Here is a 25,112-nt window from a genome sequence, read left to right on the forward strand (position 1 = left end):
CCTTTTCCCCACTTTATAAATAAAAGCATACTCCTTACCCATTCAAAAGGGCAATCTGAAATACTGGGGTCAAACTGAAGTAATGACTGAGTTACATTTTTGTAGGTAGGCTCCAGTCATGTGCTTTCAAAAAAAACTGGAGGATCTAGACAATCTGTCAAGTTGATGTGATTTTGGCAAATATCTCAGAAAAACTAGGTGACATTGCTATGATAAACTTCTTCCATCCCCATCAATTTTTTATGTGAACTAGGTTTTGTCAAGCTTACATTCATAAAGATGAAAAACAAATTGATGTTGAACTATATTTCATTTTAGGAATAAATAAAATTCACTCATAAACGTAATATGGAAGAAAAAAAGTCTCCCTCTATCTCATTAAGAAATACATTTCTGATAAAATTTTACTTTATGTTTCAATATTTATCAACATTTATCAATTTGTTTTTGATGCTACAACTGGATGCTACAAACAATTTTAACTCAATCTAAACCAATTTTTTATAAATTTAATTCTTGACAAATTTTTTATTTTTATTGCAAAGAGATATGATAGGGTAAACAATATTGTTTAGGATTTATGCTAAAAAAATTTTAGATGTTAACATGTGCAAAGGGAAATATTTTTCTTCAAAACCGGCTGGGAGTAAAAAGCTTTATTATCATTATATCAAACAGCTAAAGATCTTAAATATTTTGTCCTGTTCGCACCCAAATTTGAGAGTGGCAAATAGGAGGCAAATGTTTAGTGTCAATATTTTCACCAAAAGCCTCTATCTGGAAAAACAGATCAGTCTGGTATTAGGAGAATAACAGAAATGGAAACAACCAGTGCCGCAAAGAGATCAGGCTGCTTGAGAAAAAAAACAAAGCACACAGTTTTTGCCTTATTAGTTGTTTTTGTTCCATTTGAAGAACGTTGTTCAATTTAAAAGGAAAGATCAAAAATCAAAAATCATAAATTTTTTCAGCTTCATTTTTCAAAATGATTAAACAACTAGATACTAGACACAGAAAAATAAAGATTTCTAGAGAGTGATAAGAAGATGGAACTGTACTGATGGTCAACTGAATGCAAATAAAGCAAAGCAGAGCACTGAATATGAGGAAGCTGTGAAACAGTAGCGAAGGGAGACACTTAACACCATTAGTCAGAAGCAGGAAGATAGACAGGTCAAAACGACCTGTCACTGGGTTCCCTAAGAGCAGACAGAAGCCAACAATGTGGGGACTGTAAGTTCCCTGGACATACTACATTCTTTCTTGACTCTTTCTTTGCCGACTCTGCTAGTGACTTTACATGGTATGACCCCCACCCACCCAACCAATCTTTCTGCTGCTTCAAGAAGCCAGTCAAACGTCACATTTCCTACTGGTAACAAATAATAAAACTTCTATTTTAATTCTCAAAATTTCTTTTTAAAAATATCTTTATACTGTAGGAGATCATAAACCACTCGCATACTAATGGGAAAAGCTGTTTAAGCACTGTGAAACCAGACTCCAGAATGTATATATTCCATTGTGGTCACTTAAAATTTATTGAACTCAAGAAAGTTAGTGACCCTTCATCTTTATATATTATATTTCTGATACAAACTATCACACTGTGCTACTATTTCATGTGTCAGAATTTAGCAAGGCAAGAAATAATCTGGGAAAAGTCCTAAGTGTATTGTCCTATGATGTTCTTTCTTTCTCCTAATACACAGTATTCCTGCTATGGTTACTTTAAAAAAAAAAAAAAAGACACATCAAACAAAGCATATCACTGATCAATGATCTCCCTGGAAGATTAAACAAGATGTAAAAAAAAGTGATGTCAAAGCAAAGCTACCTTACGTGTGTGGATGTGTAAATAGATAGGTTGGTCTATCTACCCACCTACCTACCTACTGTCTAATTTATGAATCTAAACTGAACTTTCTAACTTCAGAAAATGTCAAGATAAAATGCTGTTATAATGTCCCTGAAAGTTCTCTCACTCATTTTTGTTCTCTCACTTTTGACTCATTCACATTCTTATTTTTCTACTTTGGAAATCATTTCAGAAATAGTAACTTAAAGAATAGACTTCTAATAATGAAATCCACTAGTGCAGTGGAAGCTCCCAAACATGGAAGTTTGGGCTTCTGAGCTTAGGAAAACACAATTACAAGTAAGTGTTTGTGTTTTAGTCAAATATGGAAAAGAAGGCAAGACAAAATTATGTGCCACACTTAGTTAAGTATGTATGTGTATGGAGATGATGGGAGTAAAATTTCTAACTTCGTAAAGCAGCAAGGTAGTATAAAGAAGCCATGAGGACAAAAAAAGAAGTGATTTGTAATAATATATCCTTAAAAATATTCCACCTCATTTCACAAATACACCTGTGTGTGTGTATAAAATACTCAGATTCACAGATCCAGATAATTCAAGAAAGGAAAAGTGTATTTTCTAAATGTAAGCAAAACATTTTCTATTCTTCACTGACTAGGAAATACTGCAAATTCTAGGCAAATTGGCAGAATGTCTAGAGTAATTTATATACATACACTAGTGGCAATCACCATTCAGTAAATGTTGCTGATGAAAAATTATTCACCTTTTCTTAAAAGCAGTTAAAAAAACTTTTAATTTTTATAATTTTTCATCCCACCAACTTATATATGGGCATCAGCAAGAGTCCCTAAAATACCTCCATAGCCTGGGCTAAGCGTTCTTCCAGTGCCATGTAGGTGAGGAACTGAGGATCCACGTAAGAAATCGCTTCAGCAACTCCTAGTCCATCTGCAAAGCCGTCAAACAGGCTGAAAAAAAAAATATAAACATGATTTGGGAAATCTTCATGAAGATATAATTATATTAGCATTCCAATAAGCCAATAAACATAGTATAAGCAGAAAATATTAAATATTTAATAATATTTTAATATAAAAATATTTTGAAATAAATAAAATACTTTATTATAAATCTTGTGTGGTGAGGGGCAGGAAGAACCCAACAGAAAAGTGAAATATTAAGCGTGAGGAGTTAGGATACCACTATCTCTCCTAGTAAGCTACCATACTCACGACACAAAATTTATAGGAAAATTCTTAAGTTTCTAGTTCTAACTCTGGGGATCGCTTAGGGTTGCAATAAAGGTAGTACTTTTTCCCCCCTAATTCTTTCCCATATATTTCCCCTTCTGTTGGTTTGAGTTGCCAGCCTAAATTTACATGAGAACATGGTAAAGACAATTACTGCATTTATTTCAATTCTATCATTAGTCAAAGCCTCTTTTTCTCCTCTCACCTTGTACTGCTTACTTAGGCCTTAAACAATATTTTATTTTCTCAAGTCTTTCTCTTTAATCTCTCTTCTATTCTCCTGAGAAGTAGGCCTCCTCCGTCATTATTCAGTTTGAAAAATATTTAGCTCTTAACTTCTCATTTTTATTATCTTTTTTTTTTTTTACTAAAGGACTATAATCCCCTTAAAGAAAATAAGTTTTATTCTGGTCCTAATCTCCTTCCTCCACCCCTAGACATACATAGATTCCTCCTTTTCCTCTAGTCTTGGAAATACCATATACTTCAAAATTTGGAAACCATAGTATGTCCTCAGTCTTCTTCTTTCTAATCTTGCCTCCTTGGAAATTATATTCAAGTCCATTTCCTCAGTTATCCTCTCTGTAGGTTAATTCTTAAACCTTCACCTAATTCCAAACCCTCTTCAGCTCTTGCCCTACGTTTTTAGTTTTCTGTGGGGCACTTTACCTCGATTAACTCCCACCACCTCAAATCCAGTATCTCCAAAACTGAGCTTATTTTGTCTACCTGAAGGCAAACTTCTGTTGACTTCTGTGTTCCTATAAGAAGTCGAATACAGTCAGGAACATCCAGTTATACACGCTAGCTCAAAATAATTTTGATGCCAGCTTCTGTGCCATCATTAAAATTACAAATCTATTGCCAAAAGATACAAAAGTATTCTTACGAAGATTAAAGCTCAGTAGCATTTAAAGATTAGCAGACACCACACAGTACAAAGAAAAATTCTCATATAATCACAGATTATAAAATTAAAATTTAAACTACAAATTAGTGAATCCAACCTTCCCTGTAACACTAGAACTAGCGTTGTGCAGTGAGATACGCTGCAAAGAGGAAGAGACCTGGAGTCAAAATAGGGATTTACCTCCACATTTAACTGAGTCAGAGTTAAGCAATGTGAAAATTGTATTTAACTGTAACTCTGCTTCTTCATCTATAAAACAAATTAAATGAGTCGATGCATACACATGCCTGGCACAGAGATGGCAACCAGAGTAGGCATTCAAGAAACAGCAAGAAGTCTGACTTACGTGAACTAAGGGCTCTAGTTCTGCCTGCTGAAGCAACACAAACTATGTCCACTTTTCCTCTGCAGAAAACTCCAAATGGTTAGAGTCACTATCTCCTAATTCTTTTCTTCTCTAAACAAAGCTAGACATTCAAAGCAGAATTATCTACTTGTAAATTTGATCACTGCAAAATAATCAGCTAATATTAAAAATTCTGTCATTCATTCAGCAATCACCATGGTTAATAAATGTTTCAGACAAAAATCACAAATGATACTAAAACTAGTAGACGGAAGTTTGGTAGTTTGAGAAGAAAGAAGTTATTTACATAGTTTTAAAGTATTTTCCCACAAGATGCTGATTATTTATTTAAAAATATGGCAACAGAATAGTGAAGAAATCTGAAAGATAACACCTTAACCAACTGATGAGAATTAACATCACCAGTAATGGGACAATTTGGCAACATGTGCCTTCTGACATGAACTATGAGAAACAAAATATCATTTCTATGGTGTTCCTGCTAAAAATCTGTAACTCGTATCTAATCACGACATCAAATCTAAGAGACATTCAGCAAAATAAATGGCCTATACTTTTCAAAAATGTCAAGGTTACAAAAGACAAAGAAAAACTGAGGAAATGTTCCGGACTAAAAGTGACTGAAGAAACATGTTAAGCAAGAACAATGAGTGATCTTGGTTGGACTAGGAAAAAAAAATCTCTAATGGCACTGGCAGGACAACTACAGACATCTGAATAATATCTGTAAAGAATAGAATTGTTATCAGTGTTAATTCCTGATTTTGAGGATTTTACTTTCTAATATAAGAAAATGTTCTTGTTCTTCAGGACTTCATTCTAGACTATGGGTAAAAAGGCATCTTGTTTGCAACTTAGAAATGGTGGGAAAAAAAAATACCATAAATATAAAGAAAGAAAGGAAAGAGAATAACACAAATGTGGTAAATGTTAACATTTAGGGAATATTAGTGAAGAACATATGGAAATTCTTTGCATTATTTTTGCCACTTTTCTGTATGTTTGAAGTAATTTCAAAATTGTTTAAAAAATTCATGGTCATATCCACAGGGAATTAATTTCCCACAATCTTATTAGGTTAATAATTATAACCCCAGGGGCGCCTGGGTGGCACAGCGGGTAAGCATCTGCCTTTGGCTCAGGGCGTGATCCCGGCGTTATGGGATCGAGCCCCACGTCAGGCTCCTCTGCTGTGAGCCTGCTTCTTCCTCTCCCACTCCCCCTGCTTGTGTTCCCTCTCTCGCTGGCTGTCTCTATCTCTGTTGAATAAATAAATAAAAATTAAAAAAAAAATCTTAAAAAAAAAAAAAGAAAAAAAATAATTATAACCCCAGTTTCTTATAGGAAGATAGAGAGGTTTAATAGTTATCAAAAAATAAATAAATGGTACATTTGGGATTTGTCTATATCTGAAATCAACTCCCACCACACTAGTTTGAGTATTTTAAAACACTTCTATGACATCATCAAAACAAATAAACTTTATAGAGGATTTTTTCCATTTTCTTTTAAATTAGAATAAAGGTTCAAAAAGTTTAACTTTTTGTTAAGGTTATGCTAAAACAAAAAAAAATACGTTAAATTTTGGCTTTAGAGAGAAGAACTGCTGCTGTTTGCCACGGCTTTTCCTTTTAGTTGTCAAAATGACGCTATTTTAATATGAAAATCAAATCATATTTTCACTTTATCAACCTGTAGCGACTGCCACATAAATTAATATAGCAAATAATGAGGTGTTGCCACATCTACATAAAAGTCAAAACAGTAACCTTCAGAATTTTGTCTTAAAAATCAATGCTAAAATGCTTTCTGTATTAAAAACAAAACAACTACTTCGAAGCTCCCCAAATTTGGGAATGATCAGCAACATCTCTAAAATCTTACAACAGCCACGTCCAGAAAGATCATCAGTGAATTAGGACCAAAAATTAAAAGTTTTCAAGTTTAAAAATTATATTCAAGAAATACCTCAATTATTTCTTCAAATTTTTATGTAGTACAACCTTTTTTGAAAGTTATTTAGAAATATATATCAAGATCTTAATAAATACTACTTATCTCAGTAATGTCACCTCTATTAAACTGCCGTAAAGAAATAACCTGAAATACCGAACAAGTTATATAGGGGGAAAGGTTCACTGTAGTATTTCAATGGGGAAATGACCAATTAAATTTTAGTGCAACTACAGACTAGAGCATCTACATAATGGAGCTGTAAAAAGTGATTTTCATAAAATTTTGAAAATGTGCAAAAGAAAACATTTCTTCATATTCAACCATAATTGCCTCCCAACATGCACAGACGATGCTAACTAAATCGACAATTCTGTCATCTGCTGAGCATTACGAGGAATGACTTTGCATAATGGAGACAGAAGATAGCAGCATAACAAGGAGCTCAGAAGGAGGGTAACAGGCAGACATGAGAGGGGGAAGAGGTGGGAGCATCAAGATCCACAAGACCAGGGCCAGGTGAGCCACTGCTTTCCCATAAAGTATGGGAAGTCAGAACATGGGTTCTGGAGCCAGGAATGCTTGGGATGTAATTACAAACTGTTTGTGTGGCTGTGAGGAAACACCACTTCCTACTTCCACAAAATGGTCAATGAAAGTCTGCTTTGCACATATAATCTTTTTTCCCCCTGGGAAGTGAGAATAGGAAACAGTAAGGAGGATTTCAAGGAGATGCTGAGTTTCATAACTGGAACAATGTGGAGAAGCACAAAGAACTAGCTACACATAGAGAAAGAGACAGAGAAGATAGAAAGGAGGACTCAAAAACATAAGTTCCAGAAATCTGTAGTTGTCAGGGATATGATATGAATGAGTTTTTCTTATCTTTATTCTTCTAAATTTTCTGTAATGGAATTTTAACTAGAAAAACAAAACAAATTCTTAAAAATGTATCTGTGTAGAGATGGAAACAAAGGTAGTACCAAGCCGTATTTTCTCCAGAAAAAGTCACAGAAGAGATTAGTTGGACCATATATCCTTTCTACATCTCAGTAACTTACCGCTTCCAGAGGTCTGCTGCACATTTGAAAGATAAATCTAACCATAAACCAAAATAATTCAGTTCTGAGCATTATATCATGAGACACAGCAATTCTATAATCCACTTTATTTATAAGCTTCTTTTATGTGCAGTTCATTACTCTTTGTCAGCATAAAGTACACCGAATACTTCCAGCATATCTGGGAAGGTACAATCATATTTTCCATATTTTGCACACAGAGAAGGGTAACAATATGCTCCTGATTCTTCTGATTCAATCAGGGGTTTTGACTTCTTCATGTAGTATGTATTAAGGACTTTTTTTAAAAAGGATTATAAGAAGTGCTATATTTAGCATATACAACTAAATTTAAGAGTTCGAAGCCTCAAACCATGAATTTATAAATAACCAGGATATAAGGTGGGCTTCAAGGGAGGAAAAGAGGTCACTGCCTGGGGTAGGAGGGAGTCTGTAGGAAGTGACATCCAGAATGAGCTCTGAAGAGGAAGACTGACAGATGGGAAAATGAGAACACTTCAGAGATTCGAGATACAGTTTTCATAATTTAGAATCATGAACAAATTCTGCTCAATGAACAATTAACCATGGTAATAACACTGTGTTACATACCTCCAGTCCACATCTAAGTCTTCACTTACACTGGAGTCATCCTCAAGATTATTGTTACCATCCAGCATGAAAGCTTCTGGCTGTGCAAATTCATTGGCAGGCTCATTTCCCTCATCACTGCTGCTTTCATTAACTTCATTGTACTGTAACCAAGGAATCTCGCCCTCTTCCAAGGATGTCTGTTCCCTAATACAAACATTTTGAGGGAAGAAAAAGCATTATTTTAAAACATAAACTTGTTCTCTAAAAAGAGTTCTATTTAGTGCAAATAGACTCTTTATTCTTTGAGTTCTAAACTCTTGGTACTTCCATGATTCTAAAAGTCTGATTTCTTTAACTGTAAAGTTATTTAAAAGCTAAGCAAATTTGTCATACGTATGTAGAAATAGCTCCCAATTACCTAAGAACCTATTTATTTGACATACAAATTACCTATGCTTCCACATTTCCTCTTCATGCAGAAGAAAAATAAGAAAAATTCATTTTAGACAATTTTAATTTTTAAACACTGCTTTTGAGGGTGCCTGTGTAGCTCAGTCAGTTAAGCATCTGACTGTTGATTTCATCTCAGGTATTATCTCAGGGTTGTGAGACTGAGCGCCGAATTGGGCTCCTCGTGGAACCTGCTTAAGATTCTCTCTCTCCCCCCCGCTGCTCCTACCCACACCCCATCCTGTTCATGTATGCTCGCTAAACACATACACACATAAAAATAAACAATGCTCTTAAGTAGTTTCCCTTCACCGTTAAAATAAAGTCCAAATTCTTCAGCCTGGCCTACAAATCCCTACATTATACATGCTTTCTCCTTGGCCCTCTTCTCCAACTGTTACCTCTTACCACTCTTCCCCCTATTTACTATATTCCTATTACTCTTTCTACCTTAGGAACACATGGAGATCATTTCCACTTGGAGCCATTTTCTCTACCTGAAATGTACTTTTACCAGATTTTTGCACAGCCATTCCCTCCTTGATATTCAGGTCAAAGTAAATGTCAGCTCCTCAGAAAGGCCTGTCTTAACCACTCATTTTAAGTAGCTGTCCAGTCACTTACCACATAACTCTGCTTATTTTCATTATAGAACTTACTTCTACTTATCATTTTCTTACTTATCGTTAGTCTTTCTCCCACTAGAAAATAAGCTCACAGGAACAGGGACAGACAAACCAACGGTATAGATAAACAAAACAAGGAAGAGAAAAAAAGCATTTCAAAGCAACAGAAAAAATAATTATTCAATAAATGATATTAAGACAACTGAGAATTCACCTGGAGGGAAGGAGGTTAAATTATGTCATTATTTACTCACTAACAATTTCAAATCTACATTTAAAAAATGCACGTGCACCTCACCACCATTTCTAAAACAATAAAAGTATTAGAAGAATCATGAGAGAAATTTTTATAAAAATCTCAGTGTTATTGTAACCATGATGTAAAACCTAGAAGCCACAGACAAGATTGTTAAATTACACAACTTACACATTAAAGAAAAGTCAAAACACCAGAAGTACGGACGCAAAGATCAAACTGAGAAGAATTAATTATACTACATGAGAAACAGAAGTCAATGCTGCAATAACTGAACAAAAGGTACTTTATGAATTTATAACAGAAAATTATACTGGCAGGATTTTCTTATTTATATTATTTATATTATATTTTATTTAACAGAAAATGCCATTTAGTATATCAAAAGGAGATTAATTATTACAGCATAGTTTTGACAAAGATGAATTTTAGTTTGATTTTATGAAGAAGAAAAATAATATTATATAATAACGTATTTCAAGAGCAGTTCTAATTAGAATTCTATTCATTCTAATGTGCAAATTTAACTTTGGGGATAAAAACATTTATGAAAGAGATGTAGATGATGCCCACATATAAGAACCAAGACATTTTAAAGACACAGAAGTAGTAACCCTTATACACCTAAACCCATAAATGTTTCCTTCATCTCAGGTCCTAAGCATCAAAAATAACAGGTTTATAAGATTCAGTATCTAATATCATCTGTCTAGTAAAATCAGAGAAATTAGCATAACAAAAAATGCTTCATTTGTTGAAGGTTTACTATCTAACATATAAAGATAGTGGATATTTTCCTTTTATGCATCATAATTAGGTCCAATGAAAAATGAAATCCAAAGTGGATTTAAAATATAAAATCAAAAATTCTTAAGTAACAGTTTTTTGTTTACACCTTTATGAAAGCACTCACCACACTGTTTTATAAACTTTCTTGTGACTCATCTGTCTTCTCCCAGACTGGGAGCTTTCCAAAGGCATACAGTGCTGTCTGTCATCCTTGTAGCTTCACCCCCTTGTAGTAAGTGCTTAGCACGCAATAGGTGCTCTATTTGTGTTGCAAATGTTAACAATAAAGCCTTGAAAAACAATCTTTTAAAAAACAAATAATCTGGGGATTAAGCCTGGCATAGCCCTTGGAAATTTCTGTTATTTCTAGTGTACTGGTACAAAAAATGCTTTTCTTTTTCCTATCATACAGACATCAAAATAACTCAGTCACTACACTCTGTACTCAGATATAGAACACAGAACTCAAATATACTGGTGAAAATGATTCAATATAAGAAATAAATATGTTTTTTTAATTCAAAGAAGAATAAACCTAAAATAAGAAATTATTCTGAATACAGATAATTTGTAACACATCATTAATACTCTTTTACTGTAAAAGGGATTCTTGGCTACATATTTTGCTTAAACATTTGATCCTGTCTTTAATGACTCATAATAATGTAGTCATAGAAATTGAAAATAAGTAGTATATGGTATACACTTTCAGTATGTTACACTTTCAGTATGTTTCAGTAAGTTCACATTATTTCTTACCAGTTAACATAAAATTTACCAGGCTAGAAGAGTAGCACTGTGCTGGGCCAGAGTTGGCTTGATACTGTAACAAAAGGAACTTTGCTTACTTTACAAAAAAAAAAAAAAAAAAAAAAAAAATGAACAATAGGGTCAAAAGTATCTTTCATTTTGTGAGCTAACAAAAAAACAAATATCCCCGTGGGAATGTAAGTATATAACGTAAGTTTAAATGCTTCAGAAATCTTGAAAATATTCAAAGCAATATTTCAGTCTTCTTTCTCTCTCCTTATACATACACATTTACACACACACCAGACATACCATATGTAACACAGTCATAAAAATTTCGACCTTCAATGTCCTTTCTTCATTTTGGTAATTCAAAAATTAATAAAATGTCATTATCACGTTACACAGTAATATATGAGGTTTAAAAAGACGAATTACCTAATCAGGTCTCCAAATGGTCAATTCTAAAAAAGGATTCCAGTAGATAGAAGATGTAGAAACCTATGCCTACCACAACCACCACTAAAGTCACAGATATTTCAACTGGGAAGGGAAATTGCCAAGTTGTCCTTTCCTTTTGAGCACTTCCAGCACAGCCTGGAGGAAATGAATGCTGCTGCCATGAGAGGAAGCTGAGAATGGTTTAAAATGTATCCCCACAACCTATTCCCAGTAAAAATCCTAGAAGACCATCAGCATCATCGAATCTCTTGATGAAAAGGCTATGCTTTAACTCAAAGCTTCAGATAAACAGACTGATGTTCCCTTTATGATACATGATTAAAAATCCCCATTCCTCAATAATAGAAACTAAATTTAATGACATGTGAATAGCAATATTAAAATTATCAAAATAATTTATAAGCCAATATGGAATATTTTAAAGAACTTCCAATTTTAGAATATGCTATTATATAACCATGCATCATAGAATTTTCTGAGAAACGAAGAAAATGAAAGGCAGATAAGACCTCTGAAAATACTAACTACTCTGATTTTACATTCTGAGCGGTTTCCTTTAGCTAACTGATCAGCAATTTGAGTATCCATTATTTGCAGCACAAAATTTAAACCTTTGGGTTAATGCCAACATTTTAAAGGGCTGAGGCTTTCATGAAACAATCTATATTATAAGAAACTTTATAAAATCCTGGACAGCATAATAAGCATTTCTAATTAACTGGTATTTAATTAACTGGTTTTCATTTTGTAAGTCAAGACACATGTTAAGTAGTTGCTAAGCTTGAGGCATAAGCTCATTTTTAATAATTCTAATTGTATAGCAAATTTTTCAAGATTTCAAATCCCTATCTTGGAATTAAAGTACAAAGGGAAGTAACTAAAATTTGAATTAAAAGTCAAAAGAGCCTCAAAAGGAATTATAGCTTATAAAATCAATGGTACCCTGTTCCATGCCATCCAGTCACAAAGAAGGAACCCCAGCACCTAATTTGAAGAACTGTTTCTTTATTCTAATAAATTCAGTGTTAAAAGGAAAGGCAAAACATTAAATTTTTATTAAAACATTTTTAGAATATTTATGTAAAAAGTTTGTAAAGTCACCAAAGCAGCAGGAAAAACTTAAAGAAAAATACACAAGTGTGATATACTAATTTAAATTCAAAAATACTAATTTTAAATGGACATGCAATACTGTCCAGCAATTATTCAATATTTACCTAATAAGTTTGTTGTCTAGCTTTCTGAAAGCCCCTTTTCCACCTTTTCTTCTTTCCTTCAATTTCACAGTCGTCCTATCCTCCCCACTCTTAATATCTAGTAACAACAAGAATAATGAAGTCACTAGAGACTATCTTTCCTTCCCACTAGAGAACCTACCTACTACCTTCCCATTAGTTACAATGGAAGTCCCTGTTCCTAAAGGCCCTCTCCTTAGATGTGGATCCGAACCCTCCTCATCTTCTCAAGAACTTCACTTTATCTTTCCTCTAATTATTAGTCAGTTATTCTCCTCTGGAACATTCTATAAGCAAACAATCATGCTTCCAGTTTTTGGGGGTGAGGACATTTTCCTAGGCCCAACATCCATCTGTGGCTCCTTCCCTTTGTGAAGAATTAGGTATGGTGACTATCTCTACTCTCTCACCTTCAGTTTCCTTTATTTTTTAATTTCTCCCCCCCCAATGTAAAATATATACCATCTATTTAAATTATAAAGCATATTCTACTGAACATCCATAAACCCACCACCCAAACCAGGAACTAGAATATTATCACTGACTAGCACACACCTTGTACCCCGCACCTATCCTATCTCCTTGGCCTTGCCCTCCAGAAAAAAGTACTATCTGGATGCCACTGTCATTCCACTGTTTTTTAAAACAAGTTTTCACTAGTTTTGTGTACTTAAACAAGATATTTAACTTCTGCTTGTTTTTAAGCTTTGTGAAACAGACATCATATACATTATTTTTCCAGAAACAGCCGTTTTCATTCAGCACTAAGATTCATTCGTGTTTTTGCATGTAAGTGTGGCTCACTCATTCCCAATGCTGTCTAATACTCCATGCATGAGTACACCACTAACTTTTCTCCTATGAATATTTCGGTAATATCGAATTTTACAGCTTTCATGAAAAATACTCTAACGAACACTCTTGCACACAACTCCTGGGCCACATGGGGAAGTTTCTCCAGAGTATACACTTAAAAAGTGATACAGCTGATAGTCTACCATGCAAATTTTAAAATTATTACATGATTTCAGTGCATGTGACCTACTTCACACCTCAACAAGCATTCATATCCTCCAAAACACCTACCATTGTCAAATTTCTTAGTGTTTGCTAATCTGATGGGTAGGTAAAAAAAATGACACCTCCTTCTGATCTTAATGTATACTCCCTTGATTACTAATGATCTACGAACCTTTTGATATTTTTACTTACCATTAATATTTCCTCTTTAGTGAATTATCTGCTCAATATTTTGAACATTTTGCCATTAGACTGTCAGTTTTTCTTCCTGATTTCTACATCTTTATATCCCGCACATTAACAATTTATATTCTATAAATATATTCTACTAGTTTCTTTCCTTTTTATTTTCAGTTCCTCTTCTTTTTATGTCTTTTTGTCCTTTAATATTTTCCCATCATATCATGCCCACCAAGACACTTACCATGCACGATGGCTGCTGAAATGGTGCTATGAGCACCCTTGTCTTGCTCCTGATTTTAAGGGGGGGAGGGTTAATACTTCATTATTAAAAATGATTTCTGATTTTTTTTTTTTTTTGGTAGCTACCTTATATCAGGTCAAGGAAATTCTGTTCTGATCCTAGTTTCTGAGTTTTTATCATGTTGAGGTACTGAACATTACTAAGTGGTTTTTTCCCTATATCTATAGAATCTATCGTATGAATTTTCTCCTGTATTCTATTAATGTGGTGAATGACATTTACAGGTACTCCACATTAAAACACCTTTACATTTCTGGAATAAACTCAGATTTGTAATTGAGTTTTATCAAAAAATATACACTTACAAATTCAGATCTCTAATTCTGTTTGGGATTTTGACATGTATGTAATGAAAGACATAGGTTTTTTGTTGTTGTAGTTGTTTTAAGATTTTATCTATTTGATGCAGACAGAGAGAGTACAAGCAGGGAGAGCGGGAGAGGAAGCAGCAGGCTCCTCACTGAGCAAGGAGTCCAATGTGGGAATTGATCCCAGGATCCTAAGATTATGACCTGAGCCGAAGGCAGATGCCACCCAGGTGCTCCAATGAAAGACACAGTTTTATATTTTTTATATTTTCCTTCACATACTCTTTTGGTATTAGGGTCATACTAGCCTTTTAGAATGATTTGGAGAAACAGCTCTTTTTCTGTTCTCTTGCAGAGTGGAGTGACATGATCCTTGAAAGTTTAGTTTAAGATAATTTAGCTCTAAACCATCTGGATTAGTTGTTTTCTCCACAGTAAGATTGTAAAACTACTGATTACATATCTGTAATACTTATAATATTATTCAGACTTCCCATGAGTTTTGGTGAATTCTATTTTCCTGGGAATTTGTCAATTACTTCTAAGTTTTCAAATTTACTGGTACAAAGTTCACAGTATTGTTTTTACTCTATCCAATCCTTATTGTATTTGTGGCTGTGTACACTTTTGTATTTCAGTTTTATTTATTTGTGCCTTGTCTTTATTTTCTTGTTCACTATCCAACTGGACTATTTCTCTTAATCTTTTCAAAGTATTACCTTCTGATTTCCTTGATCCTTTCTATCATAACTGTTTTTTAACTTACTGAGTTTTGCTCTTATTTTTCATAATTCTATTTCCTTACTTTATTTTAATATTCCTTTTCTATTTTAAGTTAAATGCGTAGTTCTTCCATGTTCAGGTTTTCTTCTTTTCTTTCTTTCTTTCTTTCTTTCTTTCTTTCTTTCTTTCTTTCTTTCTTTCTTTCTTTTTTTTTTTTTTAAGATTTTATTTATTTATTTGACAGAGATAGAGACAGCGCGAGAGAGGGAACACAAGCAGGGGGAGCGGGAGAGGAAGAAGCAGGCTCACAGCTGAGGAGTCCGATGTGGGGCTCGATCCCATAACGCCGGGATCACGCCCTGGGCCGAAGGCAGACGCTTAACCGCTGTGCCACCCAGGCGCCCCAGGTTTTCTTCTTTTCTAACTTAAGTATTTAGAAAGATAAATTTCCCTTTATCAATTTCACTGTATCCCTCAAATTTTAATTGTGGTGGTACTCTCATTATCGGTAAGTAGAGAGCAATTTAGATTTCAATTATAATTTCTTTTTTGTCCTACTGGTTATTTTGAAGGATGAACAATTTAAAATGTATGGATTTTTAAAACTTTTATATTTTTGTTATTTATTTCTAAGTTAACTGCACGGTGGTCAGAGAATATAGTCTTCAGTACACTGATTCTCTGAACCGTGTTAATCTCTGCTTTGCAGCCTAGTACATGCTCAGATTTTTGTTTGTGTACTCCACAGGGTGGAGCGTTCATTAAACCATGCTGAAATAAGTTATTCAAATCTGCTAAAGATGATGAATTTTTTATATCCATGAACTACAAGTAATTGAGAAAGGTATCTAAAAATCTCCCCATATGACAGTATATTTGTAAATATTCTCTAGTTTGGTTAAATTTTGATTTACATATTTTGAGTCTATTTTATTAGGTGCATTCAAGTTTAAAGCTGCTACATTTTACTGGTAAACTGGATTTTACTACATACTGACCTCTCACTCTCTCCAATAATGCTTTTTCATCTTTAAATCTATTTTGCTAACGTTAATTTAACTATTTCATTCTTGTTTTGTATTTGTCTGAAACATCACTGTCTATCCTTCTACTTTCAATCTGTCTGTATCTAGGCTTTAAGTGTATCTTTCGTAAAAAGCATTTAACTTTAAAAAGATAAATCCAACTGATTTGGAGCTTTGACTTTTACAAGCAGAGATTAGGCAATTTGTATTTGTTACAGGACTTGTTCCATCTTACTTTTACCCCTCTGTTTTTCTCCCTTTTTAATGATTTTTTTCCCTTTATTTTTATTTGGATTGACTTTTAATATTCCTTTTCCAAGTCTTAATTCCTTTTTTCCTCATCTACAGGTTTCTAGTATATATACTCTTATGGTGGTTATCCTCGAAATTTTACCATACAAATTTCACTTACATCAAAAGTTAACTCTGAACCCTCTCCCAAACAAGACACTTCAACTTTGATCTTCCCCCTTTCAACTTAAATACTATTGGAGTCCAGTGTTTTAGTTCTGTCCCCATCACCCCACACTTTTATTTTTTTTAAACGAATTACTGGGCTTTATTACTGTATGGTATCAATGGAAGTAACTGATGACTTCCACAAATGTTTCTGTTCATACTCATATGTTTCTATATATAACTATAATCCAGAACATTTCCCTTCAACTTAAAAGTTAAATATTCAAGAGTCTACTTATCATCTACACTGCATGTGTAACTGGCACTTAAAATTTCCAAAAAGAGCTCTTACTTCCCATTCCTCTCCCCAGACCTTCCCATCTCAATCAAGGACAGTAACAACTACCCAATGCTCAACCAAAAAACCCAGCCATAACTGATTCCTCACTCTCCCTCATCTCACACTCAATCCCTCCTATTATTTATAACTCAGAAATACTCTCAAACCTGTTTACTTTTTTTAATCCTCACTACCATCCCCTCGTCCAACAGCCTAAGCCAACTTTCTTCTCTCTTTTGTACTTCAATACCTTTCCTATTCAATCTCTGGAGAGAGAGCAACTAGAGTGAATCTTTTAAGAAGCTGTGTCAGATTAATTAAGCAATTAATTCTCCACTTAAAATCTCCCTGCTCTATGAATAAATTCCAGATGCTATATATCCAGCATAGTTTGGTACCTGCCCACTTCATCTCCTATCACTCTTCTTTTCACTCATTCACTTCAACCCCACTACCTCCCTACATGTCAAGCCCTTTCCTTTGCAACACCTCTGCTCTTACCTTTCCTTTTGCCCAGAAAGCTCTTCCTCAACCGCTAATTACCTTTTAGATCCCAGCTCAAAAGTCAGATCCTGAGAGAAGTGCTCCATGGCCACTCTAATTAATGTAGGTCCCTATCATTTACTTTCTATCATATGAGTGTTTTCTTTCCTTCACAGTAATCATCACAATTTGTTATTCACCAAGTGTGTATTTTGCTTAATACACCACACCTGCCTTTCCCACCACAATGTAAGCTTCAAGCTGGAATCTTAGTTTGCCTTGCTCATTTAATTCCAGGATCCAGCACAATGCTTGGTACATATTAAATACTCAATAAATATTTGTTGAATGAATAATTACCATCACAAATTACATATGAAAATATTGATAATACTTAGTAAACTAAGTAACAGTGATTCAAGAAAATCAAACATAAAATCAGAAGAGGAAAAAAACCACCATTTTCAATCACTGTCAAAACAATTGCATTTGTAAATTTCTTTCTTTATAGATTTTCTAATATATTTTACTCCTTACAGAATTCATCTCAAGCTGGAAATTTATACCTTTTGAGAAGCACAGATTTTAATGTTAGTCCAAGCTGAAAATATACCTAACAAATTAGATTCCATGAGAGACTAAAAATTAAAACCAATTATTAGAAAAAAACATTTAAATTAACAGATGCTACCTCACAATAAAACACAAACCTAGGTTTCACAATACTAACAACCTTTAAAAGAATAAGCTATTTAAGTAAAATATTTAAATAACCTTTAAAGGAATATAAGGTAAACATCAAAGGGCTTGGAAAAAAAAAGCATACACATTGTTTAAGCAAAGCAAGTATCACACTACCCAGACAAAAAAAGAGACAATCTCACTTATGCATCTCAATGTAAAAATCCTATGTCAGCTATTAGCCAACAGAATCCAGCAGCTCATTAAAACAACAAACCATGACTATGTGATCATGTTGTTTATTTCAAGAAGCCAGGGTAACTATTAGGAAATCTAGTAACAAAGTAATTCCTCACGATCATTAGGTCAAAGGTGAAAAATCACTATGATCATTTCCACTGACGCTAAAAAAACGTTTAATAAAATTTGATAAACATTCTTGCTAGAAACCTATAAAATAATAAGATACTTCCTTAATGTGATTTAGGGAAAAAAACCTGTGTGTGTGTGTGTGTGTGTGTGTGTGTGTAAAATCAATCTAAAAGCCAGAATCATTCTTACTTGGGAAATATTAGAGCAAGGGATGTAAACCATGCCCCTGGATTATTTCCAGCCTGCCACCTGTTTTTATAAATAAAATTTTGTTGGGGGGCGCCTGGGTGGCACAGCGGTTAAGCGTCTGCCTTCAGCTCAGGGCGTGATCCTGGCGTTATGGGATCGAGCCCCACATCAGGCTCCTCTGCTATGAGCCTGCTTCTTCCTCTCCCACTCCCCCTGCTTGTGTTCCCTCTCTCGCTGGCTGTCTCTATCTCTGTCAGATAAATAAATAAAATCTTTAAAAAAAAAAAATTTTGTTGGAAGACAGCCACACCCATTCATTTACATATTGCCTATGGCTACTTTTACACTACAACATAGGAACTGAGTGCCTGCAATAGAGACTGGCACACAAAGCTGAAAGTACTTACTATCCAGCCCTTCATAGTGTAAGACTGACAACCCCTGTAACTACAGCATTCCCATTAAAGTTAGGAAAAGACAAAGGTGTTTACCAGCAATCACTGATTTCAGAGGTATCATCAGATGCAATTAGACAGAAATATTAAAACTTCAACTTTTGTAACCTTTTCCATTTCTGTGAATAATCACTGATTTCCCTCTTGAGGCTGTCCCTTTCCTCGCCATCACCACCACTGTAGAGCAACGGCAACTCTAATTCACTCACACCTAACTCAATCAAAACAATCTTTCAAATGCCCAAGTTTTCTTTAATGCTAAGTGGAAATATATACTGAATCTCAAGAGAAGATAATGAAATTACTAGAATTTTCAATCTAATTGTTCTTTGTAAAAATAATGAAAAAAATCAGTAGGATTTACTGGTCCTACATAAGGCTTGTACATGCAATTAACAGTATACACAACATTGAATGTGATGGATACCATTCTCGGACAATACACATAAAAATAATAAATCTCACAGTTAAACATACCCTTCTTGTAGAGACAATTCTTGGTTTTCTTCTTCAGGACCACTGCTATCACTCTGTAGTTCAGGTTCATTCTCATCTTTCCCTGGCAAAGTCTCCCAGCTTTCATCACTTGACGACTGATCTTTCTCTGTACCAGAAAACCGATGAGGCAAAGAGGCAGACCATTCTCCATCACTGCATTCTGAACTGCAAATTCAGAACAGAAATACAATAACTGTCACCATTTGTGCATTTGTCATTTGGAGGCATCACAGTATACAGTGGACGACTGATGTCCACATGTTTCATAGGTGCCAAGTCAATTTAAAAAATATTTTAAAAGTAAATACAGAAATAAATACATTCAACAGAATGTAACTTTTTCAGATGAATAAAGCATATGGCAAGTTACAGAAATATCAATTTATTATTTTCTTCACTGAAGTAATTCATTCCATGGGGCTTAGATAAACTTAATTTTTAGGCCTATTTCTAAATAAAATTTTAAATATAATTTGGTAATCATAAATTAAATGCTTTCTGAAATAAATAATAATAGATTTATTACTCATCCAACCCGACTAAAACAACTTTCTAATTACATACTGACAACTGGGGACATTTCCTCTAAATAAATTTCCACTATTACCATGTTTTAAAAGCTTAACTATTTTTTCCTTCCTTTTTTACAAAAGACTTTATTTATCTATTCATTTATTTATTTTTAAAGGTTTTATTTATTTATTCGACAGAGAGAGCAAGCATGACCAGCGGAGCAGTAGGCAGAGGGAGAAGCAGGCTCCCTGCTCAGCAGGGAGTCTGATGTGGTGTTCGATCCTAGGACCCTGGGATCATGACCTGACCTGAAGGCAGACACTTAACAACTGAGCCACCCAGGCACCCCTATGAAAGACTTTAAAATGAAAGTAGATTTAAATTCATAAAAAGCTGCACTGACTAATCTTTACTAAAGTTCTTCAGTAGGACTGTGAACACAAAATAAATTTCAGTGCAAGAGAATATATAGATTAGGAACCAAAAGGTGTGATAAAAGGGCTAATGAAGAACCTCAGAAAATGACTTTTGGTTATATTTAACTTTGGTTAATTTGGTTACATTTAACTACTCTTAAAGTACAGTTATCTTGTACTTATTAATGGTGAAAAGAAATCTTAAATGCCCCTTCCAACCATATCAACCATTCTGGTCAAGAATCCCCTTAAAGATTTCCCTTTGTGCCTTGACTTTTGAGAAACAAAAAAAGTAATAAACTTTAGTCTGTTTCTGAAAGAAGTGATAATTAGTAAGAAATAACTTTTCTTTATGATGACATATTACTCATGGTTATATTAATGATATATTAACTAGACTAGAGTTAATGAGTTCCTCCTTCTATAGGGAGATGAACCTGAGAGATCAAGAAAGAAAGAGTAGCACTAATGTAAGCTCTCAGAAGTTAGAAGTAAAAAAATAAAATCAACTTCCAATCTTCAGTAAATGATGGGTAGCAGAGCACGAACATTCCGGAGAAGGAATGTTATATAGCTCTGGTATAGCAAGTAAAAGGTGTTCCTTCAGTTGGATAGGACCTCAATTGCTTTAATTTTGTAAAATTTTCTGTAACACCCAAAATAATCTAAGATCAAGTAAATCATTTCTAGATTTGTGTCAGTGTAAAAATCTAACACAGAAAATAGTTTTAAAAGACTTCTTGAACTAAGTTTCCTTGACTATGAAGCCTCTCAAATTTAAAGCTGTATTATCAGCTCAAATTGTGGTATGTCATTAACAATTAGGCTAAGCTTTCTTTATTAATTTGTGGCAACTTCACTTATTTAAAAGAAAACCTCATATTTTAAACACTTTATGATCCTGTCCAGAAAAAGAATACCTAAAAATCTCTGAATTTTTTTAACTTAATGAAATAATTGATGGACTATCTCCAAATTTTAATATAAAAAGAATGCCTGTGGTCAATAGTCAATATATTTAAGAAGCCTATGTCACAGATTGGTAAATTCAGCCCGTCGGCCAAATTTGGCCCTTCTACCTTTTTTTCTTATGGTCTCTGGATTACATGTGTTTTGTTTTTTTTTTTCTTTTTACAAGTTTATCTTTGATTCTGCCTCTTAGTCAGCAAAATCTATAATATATACTATCTGGCCATTTAGGAAAAAAATCTGCAGCTTCTGCCCTGTATCATTATTACTCATTATATATAATTACCTCACCCCTAAGTAGGAAACTTTTAAATATATATCCCTAGCCCTGACCACTTAGCTCTCCAGACAGTTTTAAGATTTTCACCCTCCTTTTCAAAGTTATAAAACAAAACTTATCTGACAGATTAAGTGTCTTCTTGATTTTCTATCTGCTAATGGTATTTCCCTGCTCTCAAGCTGAAAATCACGTGTGTTTGACGCTCACAAACTCCTATGTTTGAGTCCTTTTTACTTTCCATTCTTTCTGTAAAATGTCTCCTTTTTCTCCATTTCTCCTAAAAACCCTGGCTCCAGTATTTTTCTCCAAATCTAGACCTACACAGTCAATTATTAATTGGTGTCCCTAAATTTAATCTCACTCCCTCAACTCACTTAAAAGATACATTTTAAATATCACTATTGCTTCAATTTTATCAAATAGTACATACATAATATCATTCCAAAATCCTTCACTTTACTAAAGCAGTGTTTCACAAAATTAAGGCATTTGCCTACTGCCCTCACAATTTTTGCTGCAGTCATACATTAATGCTGTATCTTAAGGTACCATAGCTGAGGACACAGGTTCCGGAGTCAGTCTGCTTGGATTTGAATCCACGTATTAGTTGTGAAAAAGTTACTTAACCCTTCTGTGCCTTTATCACCTCACACATCAGGTGAATTCAGTAACAGTACCCAGTAACTCACTGAGTTCGTATGAGAAATAAATAAATTAACACATACAAAACATTTTAACAGTGCCTGGTAAATAGTAAGCCATCAGTAACTGTTAGCCAATCTTTTTTAAACAACTTTTTTTTTTTTAACTTAAGTACTTTATTTCGTTTTCAGGTTTATGGAGCTGTTTAAGTGAATACTGTAGATAAAATGTTTAGAACAATTTTTGGAAAATGGTAAACATTTAGTGAAGGTGATAGTTACTTTATTATATAAGCTGTCTGCTTAGATATTTCAACTGGATTTCCAACCAGCACACCACTATTTTCCTCTTTTCTCTACTGAAGAAAATCTACTCTGAACCCTTGGTTTGTCTTACTGAATGTCAAGATCAGCCTCCTGGTCACCCAGTCCGCTTTAGTCTTAGTCTCCCTCTACACCAGGGGTCAGCAAACTATGCCCTGACCCATGAGCCAAATCTGGCCACACTTTTTTTTTTTTTTTTAAGATTTTATTTATTTGACAGAGAGAGAGAGATAGCCAGCAAGAGAGGGAACACAAGCAGGGGGAGTGGGAGAGGAAGAAGCAGGCTCCCAGTGGAGGAGCCCGATGTGAGGCTTGATCCTAGGACCCTGGAATCACGCCCTGAGCCAAAGGCAGATGCTCAATGACTGAGCCAACCAGGCGCCCCAACCTGTTTGTTCTTTAACGGCCTGGAAGCAAAGAATGTCTTTTGGTTTTTGGTTGTTTTGGGTTTTGGGGTGGTTTTTTTTTTTTTTTCATTTTTAAATGGTTACATAAGTACCTACATAATATCCTTGATTTTGCTTTTTAGTCCACAAAGTCTAAAATATTCACTAACTGGTCACCCTTTTTAAAAAGTCTGCAGATCTTTGAGGTTCAGAGAAGACATAGCAAAGAGAAACCAAACATAGGTCAATGGAAGAGAAGTCATAGAACAGGAAAGGGTGAACAAACTGCTCAACAGAGGTACTTAAAAAAAAAGGGGGGGTACCAAGAAAAGTCAACTGGATGTGAGAAAGAAGAGGTCACCATTAATATTAGAGAATACAGAAATAATACCGGGAGTTAAATTTCAAGGCATTTAAAAGTGCGGAGTGCAGAAACACTTGGCATAGAATATTTATTCTGAAAATTCAGCAGTGGAAGAGAAAATAAACAGGCAAGTGGTTAAAGGAACCCTCAGGATTTAGAAAAGTTATAGAATGAGGTGGAAGGAAGGAACTTTGGTGTAAGAATAATAAACTCAGGTGTCAGATATGACTATAGATACAGAATGAGACTAGTCACCTCTCTTCATTGAAGAAAAAATTAAAAGCAGCAAAGGATACTAATATGTTACAATACGGAGCAAAGGAAAACAAGAAAGTTCAGATTTAATTATTTTACTGTCTCCAGGAAAGCAAGAAACAAAGTTATCTACTAAGAGCGACAGGAGTGTATGGAACAAAAGCAGAAAGAGAAAAGATTTAAAAATAACTTTTCAAATAGAATAAGCAACAGAACAAATAGGACACAAAACTATCACTGACCAGTAAGGACCCATTTGTTCTTGAATATAAAAGCAAATGAGTTAAACATTTTAAATTCTCAAAACAAAAACTAAGTACCACTTTGATTTTTGTATGGTCTTTCATTAGTATTGTCTCCCATTAGCATTTACCGCAATATACAAAAGCAGACAACTGTAACTTGAATGTTACATTTTACACATTCAATTGTGAACCAAAAACACTTTTTTTACATACAGAATAAAATTACATGTGATTTCTAGACAAATAAGATAATTTGTGTACTATGAATCTTAGATAGAAATAAGATACAGAAGTAAAAGCATCCATAAGCAATCTTATGCCTTAAATTCCCCAAAGAACTGGTCTGTTAGTCTTGCCTGGCATTTATCACATCCATAAAAACTGAACTATACAGGAGCCTAGAGAAAAGTGAAATTTTGGATAATTTTGTTATCTGACTAGCTGAGGATTGAAAACACTTTTTGAATTTTATTGAAAATACGCTGGATGGAAGCTATGTTAAGACATATCATTTTCAGACAGTATACTGCACTTTCAGACAGTATACCGAACATAATCTTAGCAGTCTGGGACATTTTACCATTAATAATGAACTATGTTGTAATACAGTGATACAAATGGAAGTTGTTCAAATCTATTAAGCCTGTTAATTCAGTAAATAAGGTCCAGATGGTTCTGAATTGTGCCTGCCTTTTACAACTTTCCAGTCTTTTCCCTAAACATCAGAATATTGTCATCTGTAATTCCCTAACATGCCTGAGGAACAAAGCTCTTTATCTCTAATTTACTCCTTCTAAACTTTTATAAACTTGGAAATAAGATAAAAAGGTTTGCTAAAATGTTACAGCATATGCTTTAGGATCTTTGCTGGCTGCTCATAGATGCTTTATTTGTTGGGATACGGGGGTATCAGAGGAACTCCTTCTGCAAGGAGCTTATCTCATGATAATCACCCCTGTTCTATCTTCCTCATAAGGCTGGTGAACACCAAGGGGACAGGGATCATTATTCGCATTGACAGACTACCTGGAAGAAAGTCTGACACTGAGGAAGATTTCAATACATCCTTTTTGAATATAACACACTGAAATCAACTAAATAGCTGATATTCCTTTCATTTTCCCAACATCATCAACAACAAAAACATTTTCCTGACATTATCTTAGGTAAGGTTTTTTTGTGTTTGTTTGTTTGCTTGTTTTTAACTTTTTAAGC

General features: G+C 34.1%; 1 protein-coding gene across 4 annotated transcripts in view; it reads right to left on the reverse strand.

Annotated features, from left to right (window-relative positions):
- The window catches only part of PJA2 (praja ring finger ubiquitin ligase 2), a 78,124-nt gene that overhangs the window by 15,550 nt on the left and 37,462 nt on the right, over positions 1–25,112 (reverse strand). For all 4 annotated transcript variants that reach the window (XM_034656603.1, XM_034656604.1, XM_034656605.1 and 1 more), the window contains 3 exons: positions 19,484–19,669; positions 7,978–8,163; positions 2,681–2,792 (listed from right to left, as the gene is read on the reverse strand). In XM_034656603.1, coding sequence (XP_034512494.1) covers positions 2,681–2,792; positions 7,978–8,163; positions 19,484–19,669 — 484 coding nt within the window. The remainder of the gene's footprint in view (positions 1–2,680; positions 2,793–7,977; positions 8,164–19,483; positions 19,670–25,112) is intronic.

Source organism: Ailuropoda melanoleuca, chromosome 3, assembly GCF_002007445.2.
Source record: "Ailuropoda melanoleuca isolate Jingjing chromosome 3, ASM200744v2, whole genome shotgun sequence".
In the NCBI taxonomy this organism is placed as follows: domain Eukaryota; kingdom Metazoa; phylum Chordata; class Mammalia; order Carnivora; family Ursidae; genus Ailuropoda; species Ailuropoda melanoleuca.